The sequence below is a fragment of the Kogia breviceps genome, chromosome 8 (genome assembly GCF_026419965.1).
Source record: "Kogia breviceps isolate mKogBre1 chromosome 8, mKogBre1 haplotype 1, whole genome shotgun sequence".
Lineage (NCBI taxonomy): Eukaryota > Metazoa > Chordata > Mammalia > Artiodactyla > Physeteridae > Kogia > Kogia breviceps.
This window is the reverse complement of record NC_081317.1, coordinates 113,062,722-113,086,635: the sequence shown is the minus strand read 5'-3', so window position 1 is coordinate 113,086,635 and position 23,914 is coordinate 113,062,722. Positions and strand designations below refer to the sequence as shown.

The following is a 23,914-nucleotide window of genomic DNA, read 5'->3' as shown; positions in this document are numbered from 1 at the left end:
TCCTTTTCTTACGTGGAACGTTTACCTACGTACTTTTCTTTTTTTTTCCTTCCCCATGTACTCGTGTAAACATGTGGGTCCCTACGCGCCCTTGCATTTCATCTTCGCCGCCATCATGAACACAATACAGAGCCACTTGCACTGTGCCGATTATAGATGTCATAAATGGCAACACTTATGAAATTGTACCCCAAGGGGGTGGTGACGAAGATGGGTATGCCCGAGGAGCATGGGATTGGAGTATGCTCTGGAAACGGGTGCCTCTGACCCCTCAAGAGAAGAGAATGAGAAAGACAAAAACTGAACCATATCGGTAATCACTGAATCACTTACCTGTTTCTCTTTTCTCCAGTTGCTGCTAACCTATTAACCTCTTGCCAAGCTAAAAAAACAAAAGAAACTTGTTATTAAACCTGTAGATGCCGTCTCAGATTCTGAAAGGGTTTCTTTCTTCGTGCTGTTTCAGAGGTTTAAACTCACACTTGCTTCTTTTTTTTTTTTTTTTTTTTTTTTTTTTTGCGGTACGCGGGCCTCTCACTGTTGTGGCCTCTCCCGTTGCGGAGCACAGGCTCCGGACGCGCAGGCCCAGCGGCCACGGCTCACGGGCTCAGTTGCTCCGCGGCATGTGGGATCTTCCCGGACCGGGGCACGAACCCGCGTCTCCCGCATCGGCAGGCGGATTCTCAACCGCTGCGCCACCAGGGAAGCCCACACTTGCTTCTTTGTGGTTGCTTTTTCCTTAAAAGCAAGCTCCGTTTAGGGGTGAGCATGCTTTACGGCATTAGTTCCAAATACAGGTGAGAAAAAGAAAATCTTTGCCATCATGTCCTAGTAGACTAGACATGAAACTTCGTTCTTTTGATGATTATGTCATTCTATAAGTTTAAAATGCTCGCATTGCTTACGATCCAAGTTTTATATCCACTTTGATGCCTTGCGGGTAGTGTTGACAAGGAAAGACAGTAACAAGAGGTTTTTTTTTTTTTCTTCCTTTTGTTTTATATGCTAACTCTTAAATACTAATTTCATCCCAGTTAAATCTGATGAAAAAAAAATACATGACTTTGGGAAATGTTACATAGAATCCTTTATTACTTCATTTTCAGAAGAGCACTTGATTAAAAGGAAACTTCATTCCAAAGTCTTCCTTTTTCTCCCTTCTTGTGGCCCTTCAGATAGAACAACTTGTGCTACCCTCTCTTTGGTCTTTTCACTGGAACATTTTACCATCTTTCAAAAGAGTGGCCCCAAATGAAATGTTTGCGTAAATGCTAGTGTAGGCTTCTAAATGTGTCTGATTTTATTTTTCTGATCTTATGGTTCTGCTTTTGGTCTCTCTCTTACTGTTACGCTACTGATGGTGTTCCGACTCAATTTGGGGAAGGTGTCTCCAAAGTCACGCAAAAAGCTGGTGGGATGTGGGCATGTCATGATACCAGGATACTGAAATGGCCAACATAAGGAAATTATACAACTTTCAGCTTTATTTGACATTTTCCAAATTTCTCTTTGAAGTTCTTTTTCAAAAATTGTCCAGGAATCTACTGCTTACCCACTTACCCTGACTCACAAATAATTCTGGGAGAAAAAAACATAAGGGGTAATAACTACAGTTCTATTTCTACCCATCCCATGGGCTGGTAAAGAAAAATTTTTTAATGTGGTAGAAAAATGTAAGGAAGGTTTCTCTTTAAGTTACTCACTGGTTTTCACGTTAAGATACGTTTTCAAATATGTACTGAGATAAGTGGGAATATATTTAAAGATCAAAAAGGCATAGTTATAATAGAATAATGTTAAATGACAGTTAAATTTGGCATGGAAGTATAACTGAAAACGCAATAAGGCTGTTTCTCCTTTAAGAAGAAAAGCCTTATGAAAGAATGACTTCCCCTGATGTGACTTCCCTTTAATATTGAAAATATTTCTTCATTATCTTTTTAATTAATATATTTATTTTTGGCTCTGCTGGGTCTTCGTTGCTGCACGCGGGCTTTCTCTAGTTGCGGCGAGCGGGGGCTACTCCTCGTTGCGGTGCGCAGACTTCTCATTGTGGTAGCTTGTCTTGTTGCAGAGCACGGGCTCTAGGCGTGTGGGCTCAGTAGTTGTAGCACGTGGGCTCAGTAGTTGTGGCACGAGGGCTTCAGTAGTTGTGGCATGTGGGCTCAGTAGTTGTGGCTCGCGGGCTCTAGAGTGCAGGCTCAGTAGTTGTGGCACACGGGCTTAGTTGCTCCGAGGCATGTGGGATCTTCCCGGACCAGGGCTCGAACCCGTGTCCCCTGCATTGGCAGGTGGATTCTCAACCACTTCGCCACCAGGGAAGCCCCTTGCTTCATTATTTATTTAATATTTAATGAATACTTACTACGTGCCAGGCGCTATTTTCTGAGGATAAATTTTAAAGAGGTGTGTCCCCTCGTGGCACTTAACATGTAGTGGGTGAGACAGAAATTAAACAGTTAACTGCACGAATAACTGAGAAGAAAAGCTCACAGAAAGTGTCTTGAAAGTGATGCTGAGGCCAAGCCCTGAGGGATGAGGAGTCAGCCCTGTGGAGGAAGAGGGAGGACCGTTCAGGAGACTGGGGCATAGCCGGGGCCCTGGGACGGGGCGGGGTGGGGGGCTGTCGGGCGGAGCACGGAGGCGTTGCCTGCTGCCTGCTGGGGCTTGGCTGGGGCAGAAGAGAGCGGAGGACACAGTCGGGGTCCCTGTGCCTGGTCTAGGATGGCAGCAGTGACGCTGGGAAGAAGTGGGTTCAAGATGTGTGTTGATGGTAGAATCAGTAGGAATTGGTGATAGACTGAATATCAGGTGTGCTGATGAAGAGGCTCGAATGGAGGGATCTCCCTAAGAGTCGAATGCAATGATAATTCATTGTTCCCAGGGGAGGGGGAACAAGGTGAAAATTATTCCTAACGGTGGGAGTGGCTTGCCCTAAAAAGCTATCAAGTCTTCTTTTCTCTTGTCCCTAAAAAGAACCCAATTCAAGCTCCCATTCAAGAAGGACCACAGATCACCCTTTGGCAGCCCTGCCTCCCGACACAGTAAATAGCTGTGTCTAATGCTCCTGTGTCGTTTCTATATTTGTCATTTCTGTATATGTGCTATATTTGCAAACTCTGAATGAACCGTGGCTGTTCCACCGTGATTTACACCCTTATTTGGCAAACCACTGAGCTATAAAATTAAAAAATGAGAGACTACTTGCATGGTGTATGGTTTCACTCATCCCAGAATGACTCATAAATCATTTCAGGAACATTTAGCAGACCACGGCTGTATGGCTTAGCATTTTTAGGAGTGAAAGAGAAAATTCTATTTTAACTAACTCTCAAGGCTTAATTTTTAAATAAACAAAGGAACCAAGGCGCCCTCTAATGGCGAAATGATGTAATGCTCTAATTTGTAACGAACTATAACAGGATTTCAGTTAGAAATTATAGTAAATTCATAAGGAATTATGAACAGATTGTTTCATGAAGGCTTTATAATTTCTTAATGTTTGGCCATCAGTTTTGTCTCTTCTATGCACTGCTTATACAGTATTCCATAAAGGCTTGTTATCTGTTGTTGAAGGGGTATTGGGGGTTTGTCTTTAAAAGTTATTTCAGCGTTTCTTTTTCTTAGGTCCCCAGCCATGGCTGGAGGATTATTCGCCATTGAACGAGACTTCTTCTTTGAGCTGGGTCTCTACGATCCAGGCCTCCAGATTTGGGGTGGTGAAAACTTTGAGATCTCATACAAGGTAACATTTCATTGAAACAAATGCAGTTTTCTAAGCAGTTATGGATCCTTGTGACTTTCAGATAAGGCTGGTTTCTTTGGGAAAAAAGAAGAACAAAAAACCTGTTTAATGCATTTCCCTAAATTATAAGGAAAGACTTAACAAAAATATTTGCCTTTAGGGAAGAATAAGGCAAAAACGCAAGCTCCAAACTTAACTACATACGTACGTGGCTCAGCTAAAAACGGAAGCCAGCGAGCTTCAGAAGTAAAAATACCTCCTCTCCTTCCCCTCCCACCCCACCCCCAAAGGCTTTCTGTACCTCGGAGCCTTTTGTGATAGGAGCCCTTGTGGAAATCAGCAGGTGTGGGGGTCCATTTGACCATCCACTGCTGAAGCCCCCCTGCATCACCGCAGGACAGGATGCTTCAGGACAGGGCTCGTTGACCTGGAGCTGCCTTCCTGCAGTGCCCACCCACCCGTGCCCCCCGCCGCTTCCCAAAAGAAAGAAGTATTTTCCAGTTTGAGTTGAACACGTAGGCGTCACCTCTTGGCTTAAGTGTCCGGTGCTCAGCACTGTGAGGGATAGAAGAGGAGGAGCTCGGCCCTCGCTGTTAAGGAACTTACAGCCGATGAGAGATGAGAATTACACTTCAATTCGTAGTACGATCAGAAGGTAGACCGGCATTCAGGTGGTGTGATTCGGAGGCAGCATCCTGCTGGAGGAGGTTTTCGAGGCAGAACGAGGAAGACGGGCCGAGCTAAGGTGGAGTAGAACGGGGAAAGGCACAGGGCGGGCACGGGGCCCACCGTCTGGCAGGAGCTGACAGCGTGAATCCGACGGGCGTCCAGGAAGATGGCGTGGGTTAGGGGCGCCAGGTCCCCAGTGAGGAGAGCCTTCAGTGCTGAGCTGAGAGACTGTTGCTTAATCTGACAGGCAGTGGAGACCCATCGGAGAGACTAAGCCGGGGAGAGCATGACCCAGAGCTGCCCTGCAGCCAGGCTTATCTCCTGCTATAAACAAGGGAGCCTGAGTAGAGGCAGGCAGAGGCGAAGGACGGCCGGTTAGGCGGTTATGGTAACAGTCCCCCAGGTGGGAGGAAGCGTGTCAGCGCTGGGAGAGGTGAAGAGCGTTAGGGCGCAGGAGTCTGCGTGGCTCTGCAGGGGCTCAGGATGGGCCCCTGGGTGCCCTGTGCGCCTGCGCTCCCCAGCGGCCTCTTTGTGTTAGTATGTGAGCTTGAGAAACAAGAAGTTATCGCAGGATCTGTGTAGCTGGTGAATTCCCCGTAGACCCTGTGTCTAATTTAGATTTCAGGTTTACGTTTACAGGACAGATTGGGCGTTTGAGACAGCTGCCACGTGTGTCTTTCCTGACAGATCTGGCAGTGCGGTGGCAAGTTACTGTTTGTCCCTTGTTCCCGTGTCGGGCACATCTACCGTCTTGAGGGCTGGCAGGGGAACCCTCCGCCCGTCTATGTCGGGTCTTCTCCTACCCTAAAGGTAAGTCTTTCATTTAAAAGTGGGGAGGCTAGGGAGCTAACACGTATGTGCCACGTGGCCACGTAATGTCAGCTCGCTGGCCAGGTGACATATTTTTTTTTGCGGTACGCGGGCCTCCCACTGTTCTGGCCTCTCCCGCTGCGGAGCACAGGCCCCGGACGCGCAGGCTCAGCGGCCACGGCTCACGGGCCCAGCCGCTCCGCGGCATGTGGGATCCTCCCGGACCGGGGCACGAACCCGCGTCCCCTGCATCGGCGGGCGGACTCTCAACCACTGCGCCACCCGGAAAGCCTGAATGCCGCTTTTTTTTTTTTTTTTTTTTTTTTGTGGTATGTGGGCCTCTCACTGCTGTGGCCTCTCCCGCTGCGGAGCACAGGCTCCGGACGTGCAGGCTCAGCGGCCATGGCTCACGAGCCCAGCCGCTCCGCGGCATGTGGGATCTTCCCGGACCGGGGCACGAACCCGTGTCTCCTGCATTGGCAGGCGGATTCTCAACCACTGCGCCACCAGGGAAGCCCCAGGCAACATCTTTGAAGCAGTCACGCTGGTTCTGACTTTTCACTTAGACTAGACTTATTCATGAAACTTCTTATTGTTTTCTAGGATTATTCCTTGTATCCCACTGATTAGAATTCCATTATTGAATGGTATTGAATGTTCTCCGTCAAGATATCTCGGATTTTAGAACTCCACTCAATATTCTGTAATGGCCTATATGGGAAAAGTACCTAAAAGAGTGGAAATATATGTATAACTGATTCACTTTGCTGTATACCTGAAAGTAGCACAACATTGTAAATCAACTATACTTAAGTAAAAATTTTTTTTTAATGGTAACTCAAATTTTTAGAACCTGACACCATGTAAGAAAGTCGTTGAAAGGGAAATACCAACGTCTGTTATTCACACGTGAGTGAAACACTATTTTTGTTTGGTTTTTGAAAAGTAAAGTAATTATAATAGAAGTTTGTGTAGTAAACAAAATCACATTTTTCAACAGTGCTTGCAAAAGGTGAATGAATAACTTTTGTCCCTCAAACCAGGGACAAACCAGGAGAGCTTCACACAGAGGCCACAGCCCCAGTGCTGGCAGGACAATGGCCTCCCTCTTTGATGGAACAACTTAGAAGCCCTTTGTTTGGGCGGCTTTCATAGACTCTAAGAGCATATGACTGTGGTGCCTTTCATTTTCTGGAGTCCTTAACCAAGTCAAAAGCAGAAGGAAGTCTATTTTTGGCTACGGATGCAACTCAGGACCGTTCCCCAAAGCGAATAGGTAACAGAAGCAGGGACTAGGCTTTAAGAACCAACACAGCCCTCTAACCGACAAAATTTTCTTAGAAGTGGCCAAACGGAGCCCCACTAGGACAGGGGATGAGATTTAAATCTCCGCAGTAAAACAGAGATGGCAGCCAGTTAACACCGGGCCCGACGGCGTTGCAGGAAGACAGCCGCCCTTGGAATCCGCCCCACAATCACGAAGAACTGATGGAAAGTCAGGTCGGTTCAGGAAGGCCGGTGCTACAGGGAAAAGGAAAAGAGACAAGAGGGAAACACTCATCACTGTCAGATGAACCAGCAAACGCAGCCTTCACCGGCGCCTTCTGTCCTCTGCTTCTGCACGTCCCCTCCACCCTCCAGGGCTGTTCCTCTAGCCGGTGGTCTTCTCTGAGCTGCAGGCCTTTACGGTCAGCTGTCTTCTAGAACACCTCTCTCTCTCTCTCTTTTTTTTTTTTTTGGTGGCACCGCGTGGCATGCAGGATCTTAGTTCCCTGACCAGGGATCGAACCCGAGCCCTTGGCAGCGAAAGTGCGGAGTCCTAACCACTGGACCTCCAGGGAAGTGCCTAGAACCCTCCTCTTAGATGGCCCTCAGATGCTTCAGACTTGGCCTCTTCAGAGCAGAGCTTTTTTTTTTTTTTTTTTTTTTTTTTTTTTTTTTTTTTTTTTTTTTTTGCGGTATGCGGGCCTCTCACTGCTGCGGCCTCTCCCACTGCGGAGCACAGGCTCCGGACGCGCAGGCTCAGCGGCCACGGCTCACGGGCCCAGCCGCTCCGCGGCATGCGGGATCCTCCCGGACCGGGGCACGAACCCGCGTCCCCTGCATCGGCAGGCGGACTCTCAACCACTGCGCCACCAGGGAAGCCCCAGAGCAGAGCTTTTAACTTTCCCTCAGAGGCAGCTCTCTACCCTCCGTCCCACCCCTCAGGCCACCTCCACTCCCTGCCCCGGCTCTTCCCCTCAAAGCTGAATCCGATGTCTGCTGCTTGCGAGGACCCTTCGGATGGCCATCAGCTGATGGGTGACGTGCAAAGCCCTTGGAAACGATCAGTAGTATCACTAATAGCTCACACTTCGTGAGTGCTTAGCGTGTACAAGTCTAAACACTTTGCACCGATCAACCTCTTAATTAGCCTCATCTTAAAGTGAGGAAACCGAGGCAGCTTTTCTCTCAGTGAATCCTGCATTCCAGCTGTGGTGCTAGACCTCTTTCAGGACTCCACATGCACCATGATTTGTCATATAGATGCACTGCTCTTCGCCCCAGGTCCCAGTCCCGCCTGACTGACCCCTCCTTCGGGACTGAGCCGTCCCCGCCCTCTCCATCCCAAATAATTAAATGCTCCTCCTCTTTGTTGCCGTAGCCTTATGCGTGTGCACTTAATTCTTCACGTCCCCACGACTGCCTGGAAGGCACGGACTGTGTCTAACTTTGGGTGGATTTGTAAGAATTCAAAATATTTAGCAATACTGTTGTGTTCTTTTAGGAGGCTGCTGCCAAAAACGTTTTGAGCCCACGGGCTTTTGCAGAAACATGCCCACGGCCAGGCGCACACCCTTTTGATAGTTATCTTGTAGCCAAGAGAAAATTGAATCGGAACACTAGACGTTCCCGCTCCGCGGCCAGCGGGCCAAACCCAACCTCTTTCAGTAAATAAAGTTGTGTCGGAACCCAGATCTGCCGTTTGTTCGCACGTTCCCTGTGCTGCTTTCTCACTGAAGCAGCAGAGGTGAGTAGTTGCGACGGAAACCGGCTGGCCACCCAGCTGAGAAGACTGACTCCCGGGCCCTTTATAAAGTTTGCTGCCCCGTGATGTCCAAGCGCAAAGGGCCTCGCTGGATCTGTGCTGCGCCCATCGCATCGATTCACGCCTACGAGCGCTCATTCAGTGAAACAGTAGAAGTTAGATCTTTGTGAGTTCTCTCACACGTCAACTTACATGACTGTTCTTTAGTTGCTTTTCAGAATGCACCCCATGGGGAAAATATCCACTTAATTCTGGGCTACAGTGCAGTGGTTCAGCTATAGCTGTTACAAGATGGGCAGAGCCACTTGCAGAAATGTGCTTGTTGTTTTTCCCAGTGGTTTCTGATGCGAGACCCCTCCCCCCGCACGTGCCGGCAGCGTGGTCCTCAGAGAGGAGATTGTTCAGGGGTCGGGGCAGGGGGGTGCCCGGTGCCGGCCAGCCAGCCTCTCTCACCCACCCTCTGCGCTCAGCTCCATCAGCAGGAAAGAATGTATTATCTTAGAGGATGGGACCTTTGGCACAGTGACACCAGATTCTGTGTCCATCACTCTGGTTGAACACACGTGACAGTGACATGTCAGAGTCACGAGCTCGCTTGCATTTGTGTAATTAAGTATCGGGTCCTATTGAAACGAACTTGTCGTATGTTGGTCATATTTCGTATGTCGAAGAGAGGCCGTTGATGACAGTGCAAATATTTTTGGTTTTCATAATGACGTTAATTTTCTTTTTCCCAGAATTACGTCAGAGTTGTAGAGGTCTGGTGGGATGAGTATAAAGACTACTTCTATGCCAGTCGCCCTGAATCAAAGGCATTGCCGTATGGGGACATATCGGAGCTGAAGAAATTTCGAGAAGATCACAACTGCAAAAGTTTCAAATGGTTCATGGAAGAAATAGCTTATGATATCACGGCACACTACCCTCTGCCGCCCAAAAATGTCGACTGGGGAGAAGTGAGTATCAGCCGGGGGTCAGATCTCGAAGTGAGCTTGGGAGAAAGCAGAGCGAGATGGGAATGTTGGAGGAGAGAGAAGAATTCTTGGGGGGAGGTTTGCTGAAAAGCTGTTAACCTCCCAGCCTTTCCACCGGACAGTTCCCCTGCACCGACCTCCCGCCCCAAGTCCCTCCTGTGTGCTCCGCTCGGGACGCTGTCCTCTCCCTTCAGCTCCGTTCCCCACCCCTCGCCCGACTCCCTTCCTCGGCGAACTCCTACCCACCCTGCGCTGTCCATGTGGAGACTGACCACAGTGAAAAGCCTTTCTGTGCTTCCCCACTCCGTCCCGAGACTCAGCCTGCCATCCTCTCCTAACTCGGAATCACCGTCTGTAAGGGCCCCGGGGCCCTGCTCACCGCCGTGTCCCGGTGACCTACGCGGAGGCCCCGCGTGCAACAGGCACCCAGACAGTGAGGGTAACTGAAAACAGTGAAAACCAAAGGCCTTGATCTGTGTTGCTTTGTCTTTGTTTCTTCAAACTTGCCTCTGTAGCCTCCCTTTCTGAACACACCCACCCCGTGCCTTGCCTGCTGCCCTGTAGGTGCGTTCAACACGCCATGCACTTTGAAGCCCACGAGACCTTGGTTAGTTATGTTTTCAGCAAATAGTGGTTGAGGGCCTACGAGGTGCCAGTCACTCTTCTAGACAGAAAATGTGACAAGCAAGGGCCTTCTCCTCAGGGAGCGTGCGTGCTAGTGGGGCAGAGAGAGAAACAGAAAACAAAGGGTGTAGTGAGAGATGGTGGAAAAGGCTATGAAGGAGATAAGACAGCTGTGGTTTGAGGGGACTCAGGGACCCGGTAAGGGAGGCTTCTCGGAGGAGGTGACGGTGGGTCTGAGATCTGGATGATGAGGAGCCAGCGACTCAGAGGGCCGGGAAAGGCTCTGCGCGTTTGAGAAGCAGAAAAGAGGAGGTGCACTGAGGCGCAGGGGCAGGTGGAGAGGGCAGCCGTCCTCCTGAGAGTGGGAGGCCACAGGAGGGCTTTAAACAGAAAGGTGATGGGATTCCATGTATGCTGAGTTTTCAGTCACCCTACAGTGGGGCCCAAGAGTGGAAGCAAGGATGCGGGTTAGGAAGCAGTGGGGTAGTTCCAGGGAGAAGTGGTGGTGGCTGGGGCGGGGCGCAGGGCGCTTCGTGCATCTGGAGGCAGCGCCTGACGGGCGGGCAGGGGAAGGGGGGGGCCAGCAGGACAGCTGCTTTGCTTTCACTGCAGTATCGGGTGGGGTGGCCACCAGGGTGGGGAGGTCGGCAGAGGGGCGGCTGGGGAGGGGCCCGGAGGGACGGGGGGCACGAAGGGGCCCAGCAGACAGCCCGCTGGCCCGTCCCGATCTCAGGCCCAGAAGGGAGGCCACATGTGCACCTAAAGACGTTTATTTGGATCCAACAGAAGGTAGATTGTTTCATGGGACGGAATGAGAAAAATACAGAGGAAAGAGGCCGGATCTGTCCCTAAGGAGCCCCAGCACTTAGCGTTTGGGTAGAAGGACGCTCGCACTTGTGCTGTCTCTCTCCCTCGCACTCTCTCTCTCGCTCTCTCTCTCTCTGTCTCTTGCTCTCGCTCGCTCTCTCTCTCGGTCTCTTGCTCTCTTTCTCTCTCTCTCTCTCTCTCTCTCTCTCTCTCGGTCTGCCTCTCTCGGTCTCGTTCTCTCGCCGTCTCGCTCTCGGTCTGTCTTGCTCTCTCGCTCGCTCTCGCTCGCTCTCTCTCACTGTCTCGCTTTATCTCTCTCTCGGTCTATCTCGGTCTCTCGTTCTCTCTCTCGCCCTCTCGGTCTCTCTCGCCCTCTCGGTCTCTCTCGCTCTCTCTCGGTCTGTCTCTCTCGCTCTCGCTCGCTCTCTCTCTCTCTTGCTCTGTCTCACTCGCACTCGCTCTCGCTCTCTCTCTTGCTCTCTCTCGCTCGCTCTCACTCGCTCGCTCTCCCTCTCTCTGCACCTCTGGTCTTAACTCCCAACTAGACCGAAGCCCCTGGGAGGGGAGTGGGGACCGCGTTGGGTTCTCTTTTGCTCTGGAGAGCAGCACCTAATTAGCACGCTGCCTCCTCCGTGGAAGGGAGGAAGGGAGGAATTCTCTCCGGGAGCTTGCCCAGTAGAGGCTTCAGAGTCCACCCTGCACATGCTGAGGGCTCTCAAACGGCCCCCCTTCAACCCAAACCTCTGTCCCCAAACCCAAACTAGAGTGTGTGAGGCTGGACCCGCGCCACCCGCGCCCACCGCCCCGCGTGCTGATGCCTCAGGCCCCAAACTCCGGCGCCTTCTTTGACTCCTCTCCTCTCACACTGCACACCCAGTTCCAGAAACCGACCTTCCTCGCTCTGCTCGAAGCCACCATGTCTCCCACTGCGACGAACCCTGCCTGCCCCGGGTTTGCTGTCACCACGGCCGCCGGGCCGCGTCACTCCTCGCTCGGCGCCCCGCGAGGCGGCCCCAGGCACCCCGAGGTGGGGGCAGAGCCCTTGCTGGGGGCCCCCCCCGCTGCTACCCCCCGCGGTACTGCAGCCCGGCCGGCCTCCCCCTCGTCCTCCTCCCGCAGGCCTGCGCCGGCCTTGCTCCCCGCCCCCGGGATGCTTTCCCTGGGGAAGCAGGGGAGCGTGTGCAGGCACGGCCAGGCCTTCCGTGCGCCTCCTGACCCCCGACACTCCCGCCCCCAGCCTGCTCATCTGCCTCTTCTCCTCGGCTCTCACGTGTCACTTTCTAACGTGTCTGTTACGGTTTTGCTTCTATTCGGTCTTGCGCTCCTAGAGCGAGGATCCGATCCATTTCGTGCACTGGCGCATCAGAGCCTTCAGCGTGCCTGACCCAGCACTCACGTAATAGTTGACGAATAAACAAACGCGTGAGCCAGTGAACAGACGGAATGTCCCGTCCTCCCTTTACAGTCTCACCCTGAACACGTGTTCGGTTTAACGCTCCCCACTCTGGCCCCTGCACCTCACAAGCCACTTCCGCCCCCTCCCTGCAGCTTCCAGGCTGAACCCCTGCCCTGTCCTCTCCTGCGGGCCGTCTCCAGCGGCGCCCGCATCCTTTCTACAGACGGCAGGGCCTCCGACCCCGACTTGCTTCTCCTCTGAGGCTCTTAGCGTCCTGGCTGCTCAGTCAGTGTCCGCCGACTGAAGGAATGAATAAAGCATTTTGTCCAAATACAGTAGTAATTTATAATTCAGATAGAAATCTGTAATATTTCCAATAAGGAAAAAGTTGTGGTGTTTTTGTTTTTGTTTTTTTACAAAATGTGCATCTCAAACATGGAAACACACGTTTGCTGCCCACCTGCGACATCCATAGTCCGAGAGGAGCCTCACTGCCCAGGCCCCTGGAGGCTGCTGCCAGGAGTGGGAGCCTTACCTCCCAAGTTCACTCCGGCCTAGACACGGGGCCCAGTGTCTGTGACCGCCACGGGCAGCTCCCTTTGCTCTGTTTCCTTCTCATTCACGTGAACGATCATGAATCTGAAATGGTACTAATGGTATCTTTTTATTTTTTTCTTCTCTGGTATTTTATCAAAATCTAGGGGCCAAGACCCTCAGACTGTAGCTCCGAGCTCCTCAAGGCCCGACAGGACAGTAGGGACCCGGTTCACTCGAAGCGCTCTGATGCCACGTGAGAGCTTATTAGAGTCTAAACTGTCGCCTTCCCTGTGGTTCTTTGTTCATTTTTTTTAGATCAGAGGCTTTGAAACTGTGTACTGCATTGACAGCATGGGAAAGACAAACGGAGGCTTTGTCGAGCTGGGCCCCTGCCACAGGATGGGCGGGAATCAGGTAAACAGCCGGGCTTTGCCATTAATTCCGTGTGCACTGGAAGCAGCTGGGCTGACTGAGCCCGGGTTCAGCCCGGTTCTCCATTTGGTGCTTGTGGTTGTTTGGTTAAGTAAAACATTCTGTGAAAAACTGACAGTGCTAAAACGTTTACTTCAATGAGGGGATAAGAGCAGTACTGGTTTTCATGTGAGCAACCAGAATCTAGAATTTGTGTCTAATGTAGGAGATTAGAATATATTCTTGCATTAGGGTGTAACGATGTAAGCCTAGCTCCCTAACAGTATTATTTGCAGATATTGTTCAGTACCCACATCTTCCCCCCAGTGGCCTGGGATGCTGTTGTCAATCATGTATATTTCACTAGTATATTCTCTTCCTTCCTCATGTGAGTATTTTTCTTGTCTCTGGTTTACATTGTGAAACATCATCAGGTCTGTTTCCACATTTTCATTTTCTTACATTGTTGGTACGAAATTCATGTTAGTGACCCATTCTGTATCTAAGAGGCTAAAGAACATAATCCTTTAAGAGTTAGAAGGGGTCTTTACTACCATCGAGATGAATAATTCCTGTCTTTGGACTTACAGTTCTGAACATACAGAAACATGGTAGAGAAATAGGCTAGTCATTGAGTTTAATTATAGGAGTTAAGTTTTCTTTTCTCTTTCTTTTCATTTAATAGCTCTTCCGAATCAACGAAGCCAATCAACTCATGCAGTACGACCAGTGTTTGACGAAGGGCCCTGATGGATCCAAAGTTATGATTACACACTGTAATCTGAATGAATTTAAGGAATGGCAGTACTTCAAGGTATTCTGTGTTTCAGTTCTGAAATACATGCTATTTCACTCTAGTAACACCTACTGTGTGGAATTTAGACGGATAAACCTTAAAACCTGCACTCACACTGACTTGCATGTCCGTCTCACTCACTCATTTGTTTTCCTGAGCACTAGTGACTCATTGTTGCATATACTGAAGCATCGCTGGTATCCTCTGGTGTAGTATTGTCATGGAAGGAGGCCACCTGGAGTCCGTGCAGACCCACTGCTAATGTATCAACACAGGAAAACCAGTGTTTCCCCAGGCAGTCATCACCATTGTTCTAATATCAAAATCCGATCTTTTTAATCCAAAAGAGTCATTCATGAAAATTACACATATAATGTGTAAGTATACCTACGTATGACACATAGAAAATACTGCAGGGCTTCCCTGGTGGCGCAGTGGTTGGGAGTCCGCCTGCCGATGCAGGGGACGCAGGTTCGTGCCCCGGTCCGGGAAGATCCCACATGCCGCGGAGCGGCTGGGCCCGTGAGCCGTGGCCGCTGCGCCTGCGCGTCCGGAGCCTGTGCTCCGCAACGGGAGGGGCCATGGCAGTGAGAGGCCCGCGTACCGCAAAAAAAAAAAAAAGAAAATACTGCATTTATTTTTGCATTTTATTTTAGTAACTTTTAAAACATTGCTGCCTGTTGTCCAGCAGGTGGGGATAGAGACGAACAAATAACGTGTTGGCCTCTAGGCCTTCAAAGCTTCTCATCATGGCTGCTTGCTAAACGCAACAGGATACGTGTCGCCTGTTGCTTGTTTTAAAGGTCATGTTTAGTTTTTCACTTGACTCTGTGGGAGCCGTTTTTCTGTTTCAGCTGTGAATATTCAGAGTTCTGTGCCAGGTTGAGGACTCCAACATAATAATGGTTTTCTGAATAATTTTCAAAGTCTAGACTTGGCTAAAATAAATCAATTTAATTTGAAACAAAAAGTTGGGGAAGCTGCCCCAGATTGAAAGAAACTGGCAGCCCTGAACTTTCTTTACGCATCTTGTATTCTTTGTCATGTCCTCCCTGTCAGCAAACACTTATTTGCCACATGGTGATGATGTTATGACCCAGCTGAATATTCCCAGTTATCACTGTGCATAGATAATTACTATGAAGTGGTAAGTATGTGTCAGTTGCTGATATTTTTCTTATAACAAGTTCGGAAGGAGAAGATTCACATAAACCCCAGAGAAGAGAGCATTTATTTACACAAAGAAAGATGAATAATAGCAATAAAAGCTAGGGGTGAGTAAGGACAATATTAGTAACCTAGCAAAAGGAGGTTAGCAGATGCAAAACGACACAAGAAGTGGATAAGAATGGAATGTACATATTTTAGATATTTTAAAGGGAAAAGCACTGAATATCCGTTAGTGCATCAGACATTACTAAATATTCACTGGGGCCCTTCAAAAAATATCTAAAGCCCCTCATACTATAATGGCAGAGAAAGAAAAAAATGCAGAAGTAAAAATAAGCATAATAGGAGGAGTTATTTCTGATGAGTTTCATGTAGGAAGTATCACTGCACCAGGTCTTGAGGTATAAAAAGGCTTTTCATGGAGAATAAATGAGAAAACGGTGAGCAGAGGCGTGGCATCAAAGTGTAGAGTAAATTCTAGGAACTGCGTTTGGTCTGGTTCCCTAAGTTGTTCTCCACGGGAAAGAGCATGGAACTTTGTTCTGTGGCCTTTAGGGAGTGACTGACATTAGGTAAGGATCACAGTGATAGGAAACAGTGGGTACTTTTAGGAAAATAATTCCGGAACTATTGTCAAGTATGGACTGGTGAGCAGGAGGCCAGCCCGGTCGGTGGCTCTCACTCTGCCCTGTCTCTGGACCCCCTTTACAACCTTGCAAACCAGCGACACGCTCCCCAGACAGATTTGTTATAGAGGTTACAGCCAACGGTATTTCTTAAGTTGGGAGTTAAACCTGAGAATCGTTGTATTTATGTATGTATTCACGTAAATGTGACAATCATCACCATTTTACACGTTAATAGAAATAACACTTTTATAATCCCCCCAAAAGTGAGAAGAGTGTCATTGTTTTATAGTTTCACAAATGCCTTTAATGTCTGGATTAATAGATTCTTATTCTGCTTCTGCGTTTAGTTTGATGCGGTATGTTGTTTTAGTTGCGTATTTGAGGAAAATCTGGCCTCACACAGACGTGCAGTTGGAAAATGAGGGGTAATTTAATAGCCTTTTCAGATAATTGAGGCTGTTCTTCTTCAGTGCTACACAAGTGTGTAAGTGGTAGTTTCTTAAAAGCTTTGCAATGTAGAATCTGGAATCCTATCAGGGAACATTTTGTTCTTTGTTGCACTAAACCCACTGGTCTGTCTTACACTGGGGTGGATCTTTTGTAACATCACACATGCGCTGCTCATCTGGAAAACATTGGCTCACTAAGTCATGTAGATCTTCCAAATGATGGCACATTTCATCATACAATGCCAAATAAGTCACAAATATAACCACTGATTTCATCAGAAAAGTCTTTAAATCTTGTGCAGCTGTCAAGTTCATGGTAACGGATACAAGTTTTCTAAAACTCGAATTTTTGCTTGAAAACCCCAATTTTATCAATGGCAACAGATACTGTCAGCTTTATATTGTTGTTTTCTCCTCGAAGTGATGGGCTCACTTTATTTTCTGGAAAATGTCTACCCAGTCCCAAGTCTGCATAATTATAATCTGCCCGCAGGTTGTCCTTTCAAGTCAGAATGACATCCCATGAGAGAAGGAGCTCGTTCAACCCTCGGGTCCCGACAACTGCTCATATGCTGTCCACTCTTCCCATACTATCTCACAGGGTCAAGATTTAATAAAACTAATATGTGGGACACCAGGGGGGAAAGGGTGGGGGGTGAACTGGGAGATTAGGATTGACATATATACACCCCTGAGTATGGAGTAGATATCTAGTGAGAGCCTGCCGTATAGCGCAGGGAACTCTGCTCAGTGCTCCGTGGTGACCTGGATGGATGGGAGGGAAATCCAGAAGGGAGGGGGGATATGTGTATACATATGGCTGATTCAGTTCGCTGTGCAGTAGGAGCTGGTACAACACTGTGAAGCACAACTACCCCAACTAAAGAAATAATAAATATTTTTAAAATTAACTAATTAAAAAAATTAAAAATAGGAGACAGTCTACATCCCAGGGCCATTCATTATGAGCATTAAATGAATTAATACACGTAGAGCGTCCGGTATGCATCTACCCGGCATAGAGCAAGTGCTCAATAAATGTTAAATGTTAGTATCATTAAAAAAAAAAAAAAAAACTAATACGTTTTTACTGCTTTGTCAAGGGCATTCTCAAGTGAAACTGGCTTTCTTTTCTTTCTTAATTGTGAGTGTTCGTCCATAGAGAACCTGACTGTGTGATTGATGCTACGGCCCCAGCACGTTCACCCAGCATGGCTTTTGAGCCATCAGTATAAAGGTCCATACAATGAAGAAGGCAGATGGGGCTCTATGTATTATTATGAAATCGTTTCAACCTTACAGACCCAATCTTAGCTAGTCTGACGACCACACTCTGAACAGCCCTGAGCTGTACTGAAGGAACCTCCAGCAGGTGACCAGGGCTCGACCAAGGCAAGGGCGGTGGGGAGGGGAAAGGATGCAAGCCCAAGCCGCTGCAGATGTCCGTCCTCAGCCAGCGGCTTGGAGGGAAGAAGGAGGGAAATGCAGCCTGAGCTGTGCCGTCCTGAGCACGGAAAAGCTGGTGTCGTCATTAGTAGGATAGGAGCTAGAGGAGCAGGTTTGGAGGGGAAGATGATGAATTTAAGTTTGTATGTATTGAATTGGAGGTACCAGCAGTACATCATGACTGAACAATAACAGGATGTAGAAGACTGGCGATGAAGAGAAACACAGACTCTGGGGTGTGCCTGGTTCACGCCTGCCCAATTCGCCTGAGTAGTCTTACGAAAGCCAGACTGTGACTTTGTCTAATGTCAGTGATATCACACGATGCACATGTAACACTGTGTTTCCCCGTGTTTTCCAGAACCTGCACAGACTCACTCACATTCCTTCCAGAAAGTGCTTGGATCGCTCAGAGGTCCTCCATCAAGTGTTCATCTCTGACTGTGACTCCAGCAAAATGACTCAAAAGTGGGAAATCAATAACATCCATAGTGTTTAGAAGGAATAAAAGAAACCAGTAACCTACCTACTGACACGTAAATTTATACAGGACTAAAAACCTCCTGAAACCTGCTGCAGCTATTGTACAGCTCCAAACCCAGAGGCTCTTGAGGAGTCTGAGGACGTTGATAAACTGTGATTTTACGATAACATTATCATCGGCAGTTACTGTTTACAAAACTGCTTTTACCTTAAACTTTGTAGATGTTTACATCTTTTGTTTTGTTTTGTTTTAAGATGATGTTGGTAATCTGTGCATTTAGCTCTGTTTTATTTAGAACAGAGTAAAAAAGCATTGTTGTCTTTGGGATTACACTCAGGGGTCTGAAAGGCAGTTTGATTGTCTTGTTTTGTTTTTTAACACACTTGAAAAAAGGTTGGAGTAACCAGATCGTCATATGTAACTTGGTGATGATCAACCTGTTGTATCTTTATTTAATTTTACATCTTTTTGAAGCACTGCCACAGGTTATTAGCCAAGGTGGCCTTCCTTCACAGTCATGCTGCTTTTTCGAAAGGTGAATTTCAACACATTTAGTGCCTCTTTTCATTTCTTGGTATATTTCAAGAGCTTTTGATGCAATTTGTAGGATGTTCATGATGGAATTGTCACCTGTCCGAGGAATACTTGTACCACTCAGAACTGAATTCATGTGCTACCATTTGCTCTGCAATTGAACGTTGTATTGCTTGAAAAAAGAAATGACAAGATGGAACATCCAGAGCTGTTCCGCAGGGTTTTAAGATTGTATGGCATTAACTCCCCTATTTGCTGGCATTCTCAGTGTCCTCTGTCAGTACCAACTCCTAAGGCAGCAGGGTGTCCACTAGCTAGAGAAAAATGTCCCCTGCCATGGGGGATTGACTTTTCCCCATTCCCTGTCACCACAGAAAACTATAAATAACTCTCAGTTTTGAAATCTTGAAGAGGGGGTAACAAAAACAACAAAACACCACTGTAAACACATCAAAGGTTTGTTCTGACCGAGGTGAGGATTTCCAAACCCTTGTTGGATTAAGCCTTACTAGACTACTGTGTGTTGTTACAACCTAAGCTGTGCAATTTATGAAGCCAAGGGTGAATAGACGTTTCATTTATATCTTCATGAAATTCTCTGCACAGTTTTTAAATTTTAAAAAAGGCTATTTAAACATATAGTTCATTAACACATATGAATTCTGTTAGATTATGTTAGTTCCCTAGTGTTTGGGTTTTTTTTTTTTTTGAAAGCATATTTCTATTAGTATTTTTCCAGTGAAAAGAAGACTTGTTTGAATTTACACATTTATTAAGATAGTACCTACTAGAAGAAAACCAAATACTGCAAGTGGTCAATTGATTTTAATTGCTAAATAGTCTTTTATTACCTACAAGGTTAAAATGCTATGTCGAAGGCAAAACAAATTTTGTTTTAAGTGATGAGGTAGGGAATGGCAAGTAAATTAAGCATTTTTGATCCTGTAATCCTACCAATGAAAGGAATTCACGAACTACTACCAGAGGGAAATATATTTAATTAAAGCCTAAAAAAGAAAAGGGGAAAAAACCCTACATTTGTTTAAAAGAAAAGCCTACAGATTTGTTTCTTCGAAGCTTAGCTCTTAAATTCAGAGAGTCAAAGTTCAACATCCTAAACAGAGTTTTATTTATAATTTTTGAATTGCCAATTTGTATTTTGCTACTGATCTCTGATCAACCATTTGAACTTTCATTCATCCCTAGGGATGTTTAAAAAGGAATACATTTATATGATTACGTAACTGCAAAATAAATCAACTATAAATACGAAACTAAGAGAATTGGTACTTTAATTACTTGTGTGTTTGCAAAAAGGCTCCATTTTCTTTGTTGAATAGATTATAATCTTGTCAACTATGCATAGGCCTAAGAAAGGTGGCACATAAACTGTGCGTGTAAATTTTAAATGGGTATTTTGTGCAATTCGTTAAGATACACTATAAAAAATGATTCTATATATTGAAATCAGAAACCTTACCAAACACGAAAACACATCAGAAGCTGCTGCCATAATGACTATTTTCTACTGTAGGCTGCTTTGGAAATAATTCCCGTATCCTTGCTTTGTAAGTTGATAATATCACTATGCATTTCTACACATTTTATAAATTTGATTTATGCAGATTTTGATACACTGTATGTTTCTGTAGAAATTGTATAAATATTCAAAATTTTATTAGGGATAAATTTGAGAAGTTTATGTATATCTTAATTCTGGGTTGCTTGTTTTTTAGGTGAGAAAAAAATAAAATACTGTATTTTAATCCATGGGTTTTTTTAGTGTTTGCAATCATTTCTATATCTAAACACCGCATGTTTGAAATAATTACTTGGTTTTCTTGTTTACAAGATACACTAACATAATAGTTAAATATCATAGACCACAGTTATATGTTGATTATGTGCTTGAGTGTTGATTAGAATTCTGCTTAGAATGTGTTTAGAATACTCAGAGCTTACCTATCTAAGAAGGAAACATAAAAGGCTTATTTTTGCCCCTGGTTGCCTATGTATAGAAAATTTTAAAAAATCACTTATCAATTACAAAACACAACCCAGCAACGTATATCTTCCTTGGCATTGTTTTCTACTATATCATTGCCCGTTGAAAGCAAAAATTTAAGTCAAAATTCTTTACAACCTGATAGATCAAGTAAGTAGAAAGAAGGGAAGCCTACCAACATGAAGTGAGAACTGGGTCGTAGGACCTTGTAGCACCACCCACGACATCTCAGGAGAAGGTACGGCTTGCCAGCTTTCCAGTGAGGGGGCTGTGTTGGTCTGGGAAGCTCGGCTGTTGTCATGGCTTCATTTCTCAGCTGCTGTGCCTGAGAAACGTGGAAAAGTGACAGCACCAGACTGAAGTGAATGGGGGTTCATTTATCTCCTAAGAGATAGCCTTTCACGGGGATCTGGGAATATGTTTCATCATTTCTGGACAGACTGTAATTGTGGGGGGGAAAGCCACTTAAAATTCAGTGGAGAACATGACAAGTACGTGACCTGAGCCAGAGGGCTAATAGGCCAGTAATTGGGTATGTGAATATTAACCCACGTGAAAGCACTTTTAGAAGTACCGAGCACTATAAGAATGCATATTATTCATAAGAATCTTGCCAAAAAATGGACTAAAGTCAGAATGATTTGGGGGAGACCACTGTCCCTGGGAGTGTAGATTAACAGAAGGGCTGTTTCTAAACTAAATTCGATCATTGCTTTGCCAATCTCCTTTTTAAGATTTTGAGGACTTTCCCAGCGGTCCAGTGGTTAAGGCTCTGTGCTTCCAATGCGGGGCCGTGGGTTCGATCCCTGGTTGGGGAGCTAAGATCCCACATGCTGTGCAGTGCGGCCAAAAAAAAAAACTTTAATTAAAAAAAAAAAAAAGTTTGAAATGCCCATAATTGTGGTCGGTGGGTTTTGGTTTTGTAAGTGGATCAGGCCTCGGGCCCGTGTCTGAGCAGAGGTGGCATAAGGGCGCCTTAATTTTCATAATAGAATATTACAGTCTGCTCATCTGCATAGTATAGTGTGGTGCACTTGTCTGCATTCGAATCCCTGTTCCATTACAAATTACCTGTGTGACCCTGGCAAGTTATCGATGCTTCTCTATGCCTCAGTTTCCCCATTCATAAAAGGGGGGAAATAATAGTCCTGTTTTATAGGATTTTTATTAGCCTTGTATGGGTTAACATACATGAAGTGTTTAGAATAGTTCCCAGCATATAATCAGGGTAAAATAAATGGTAGCTATTGTTACTGGTTTCGAAGTCTTAAAATCAGTCTTCAATCAGCAGAACTAAGACAGCTACACTGCAGACCCTCTATAAAGGCTATGTGTGTGTGTACCTGTGTTTCATATGTGAGATATCATTACCTCCACTTTCCAAGTGAAGAATTTAAGCTCATAAGTTAAGCATAAACACTGGGGGTGAAATGGTTATCCATTTGTTATCTCTACCTCACACCGTTCATGTGTAGAACGTAGTTTTCAGTGGTCAAACTTATAATTTAACCCTTGGATAGAACTAAGTGCATCTGGAAGAATGTCTAAGATAGAACATTCTTTAAATTATCTTTAAACAAAATTTCTCTTGGGCTTTTGATATGAGGAAATAAACTCCAGCTATCTTAATGATTAAATGCCCAAAACAAAACTAAAACTTTCAGTACAAAATAGAGATGAATAGATTTCCTCACCTGGCCATAGCATAGTACTTGTTGCTGCTGTCCCAAACAGCTATAAAACAGGACAAAATATATGCAGCAGCTGTTTTCAGGAATTGGGTAACAGGCAAAGCAGACTGTGATAACTTGAGAGAAAGGAAGCACACAGGGTGAACCCCGGTTCAGCATGTCTGTCTGCCTGGAGAACTTTTCCCACCACGGTACAGGAAAGTGGAGCTCAAACCCTGGTGATGTGGCCAAGCTGAAGAGCCTGCAGAAACAGCTGGAATTGACAGGGCAGGTCACCGGAGGGGGCTGCACTTGAAAACCAGGAGACGTGTACAGCAATTTTTATAGCATTGCCATTGATAAGAGCAAAAGCTCCAGGAACAACCTAATGACCCATCAACAGGAGAGTGGATCATTTGTGGTATAATCACACAACGGAATGTTACAAGGCAGTGAACGTGAATGAACTAGTTAAAAACAAGCCAGTAGGGTAGTGTTGAGTGAAAAGCACAATTCCCAGAGGACTTCATTCAACAAATACGTTTTGTAAAATCAAAAGCAACTAAAACATACAGTATGTCACACATGTGATCAAATATACGTGTATAAAATGTGATTGAATAAGGTTAACTTATAGTTATCACACAAGAAAGGGAAGAGGGGAGAGACAAATTAGGGGTATGGGATTAACAAACTACTAGACGTAAAAATAGATAAGCAACAAGGATTTACCGTACAGCACAAATTATACCCAATATCTTGAAATAACCTATAATGGAGTATGATCTGCAAAAAAACTGAATCACTATGCTATACACCTGAAATTGACACAATATTGTAAATCAACTATACTTCAATTAAAAAAAGGTTAAATAACTTGTCCAAATTCCCAAATTTAGTATTGGAGTCAAAGACATAACTCCAGTACTCAATATCCCCAGAGCCCCATGGGAGGAATGTCTATTGTACTTTCCACATAACTAGTTTTCCTCTCCACCTAAACTGTTAAGAATCTCAGAAGTGAATCTGGTACTCTTATCATAGCGAGTATATTATTAACACATACATATTGTTATGCATACTTTTAGCTAATATTTATTATTCACTATTTCTTGCCACTAGGATGTCTTAGATGTATTCTCATTTAATGCTCAAAAAAAAAAAATTCTGATTTTAACACCTGAGGAAACTGAAAGGTTACACACGAGGTCTGATGTTAGCAAACTGATAAGAAACAGCCCTATTCAAACTGATCTGATTCCCAGTGTAAGCTCATCAGCTCACTCTTCTTTCATAACTTGTTCTTCCTTTTGTATGTCTGTATTTTATATAGTTTGTTCTTTGTATAAGCCATCTCACCTTTATTGCAAAAATGTAGAGAATCAAAGAATAACACATGAATATGTATGAATTACAATTTTGCTTTATCTTACCTACTGCCCTAGGGCACTGTCCTAGTTGACTGCTGTCTTCCTGAAGAAAGGAGACTGGACCAGTTCTGAAATTTGATGCTACATACTGCTTAAAAGTTTTTTTATTTCCTTTTAATGTGACACTAATCGTGCTCCTGAGCCACTATTCTATAGCCATGTTAACTCCCAGGATGAGGCTAAGAGAGGTCTGCGCTAAGTCCTGAAGAACAAAGGCTCAGGAGCCCAATATTCCACTAAGACCTCAGAGACAATGTCTATATTTACCTTTACAACAGGATAAGAAGTTAGATGAGTTTC

The 23,914-nt window shown here is 45.9% G+C and overlaps 1 protein-coding gene across 4 annotated transcripts in view; it reads left to right on the top strand.

The window, feature by feature from the left end:
- Positions 1-20,279, top strand: part of GALNT7 (polypeptide N-acetylgalactosaminyltransferase 7) — a 118,117-nt gene extending 97,838 nt beyond the window's left edge. For 2 of the 4 annotated variants that reach the window (XM_067040056.1, XM_059071074.2), the window contains exons 6-12: positions 131-313; positions 3,628-3,745; positions 5,102-5,224; positions 8,990-9,208; positions 12,906-13,004; positions 13,687-13,815; positions 17,853-20,278. In XM_067040056.1, coding sequence (XP_066896157.1) covers positions 131-313; positions 3,628-3,745; positions 5,102-5,224; positions 8,990-9,208; positions 12,906-13,004; positions 13,687-13,815; positions 17,853-17,990 — 1,009 coding nt within the window. In that variant the 3' untranslated portion in view covers positions 17,991-20,278. Of the gene's footprint in view, positions 1-130; positions 314-3,627; positions 3,746-5,101; positions 5,225-8,989; positions 9,209-12,905; positions 13,005-13,686; positions 13,816-17,852 lie in introns of all 4 variants that reach the window. The other 2 variants (XM_059071075.2, XM_067040057.1) reach the window with 2 other exon arrangements.
- Positions 20,280-23,914: the final 3,635 nt, after the last annotated feature.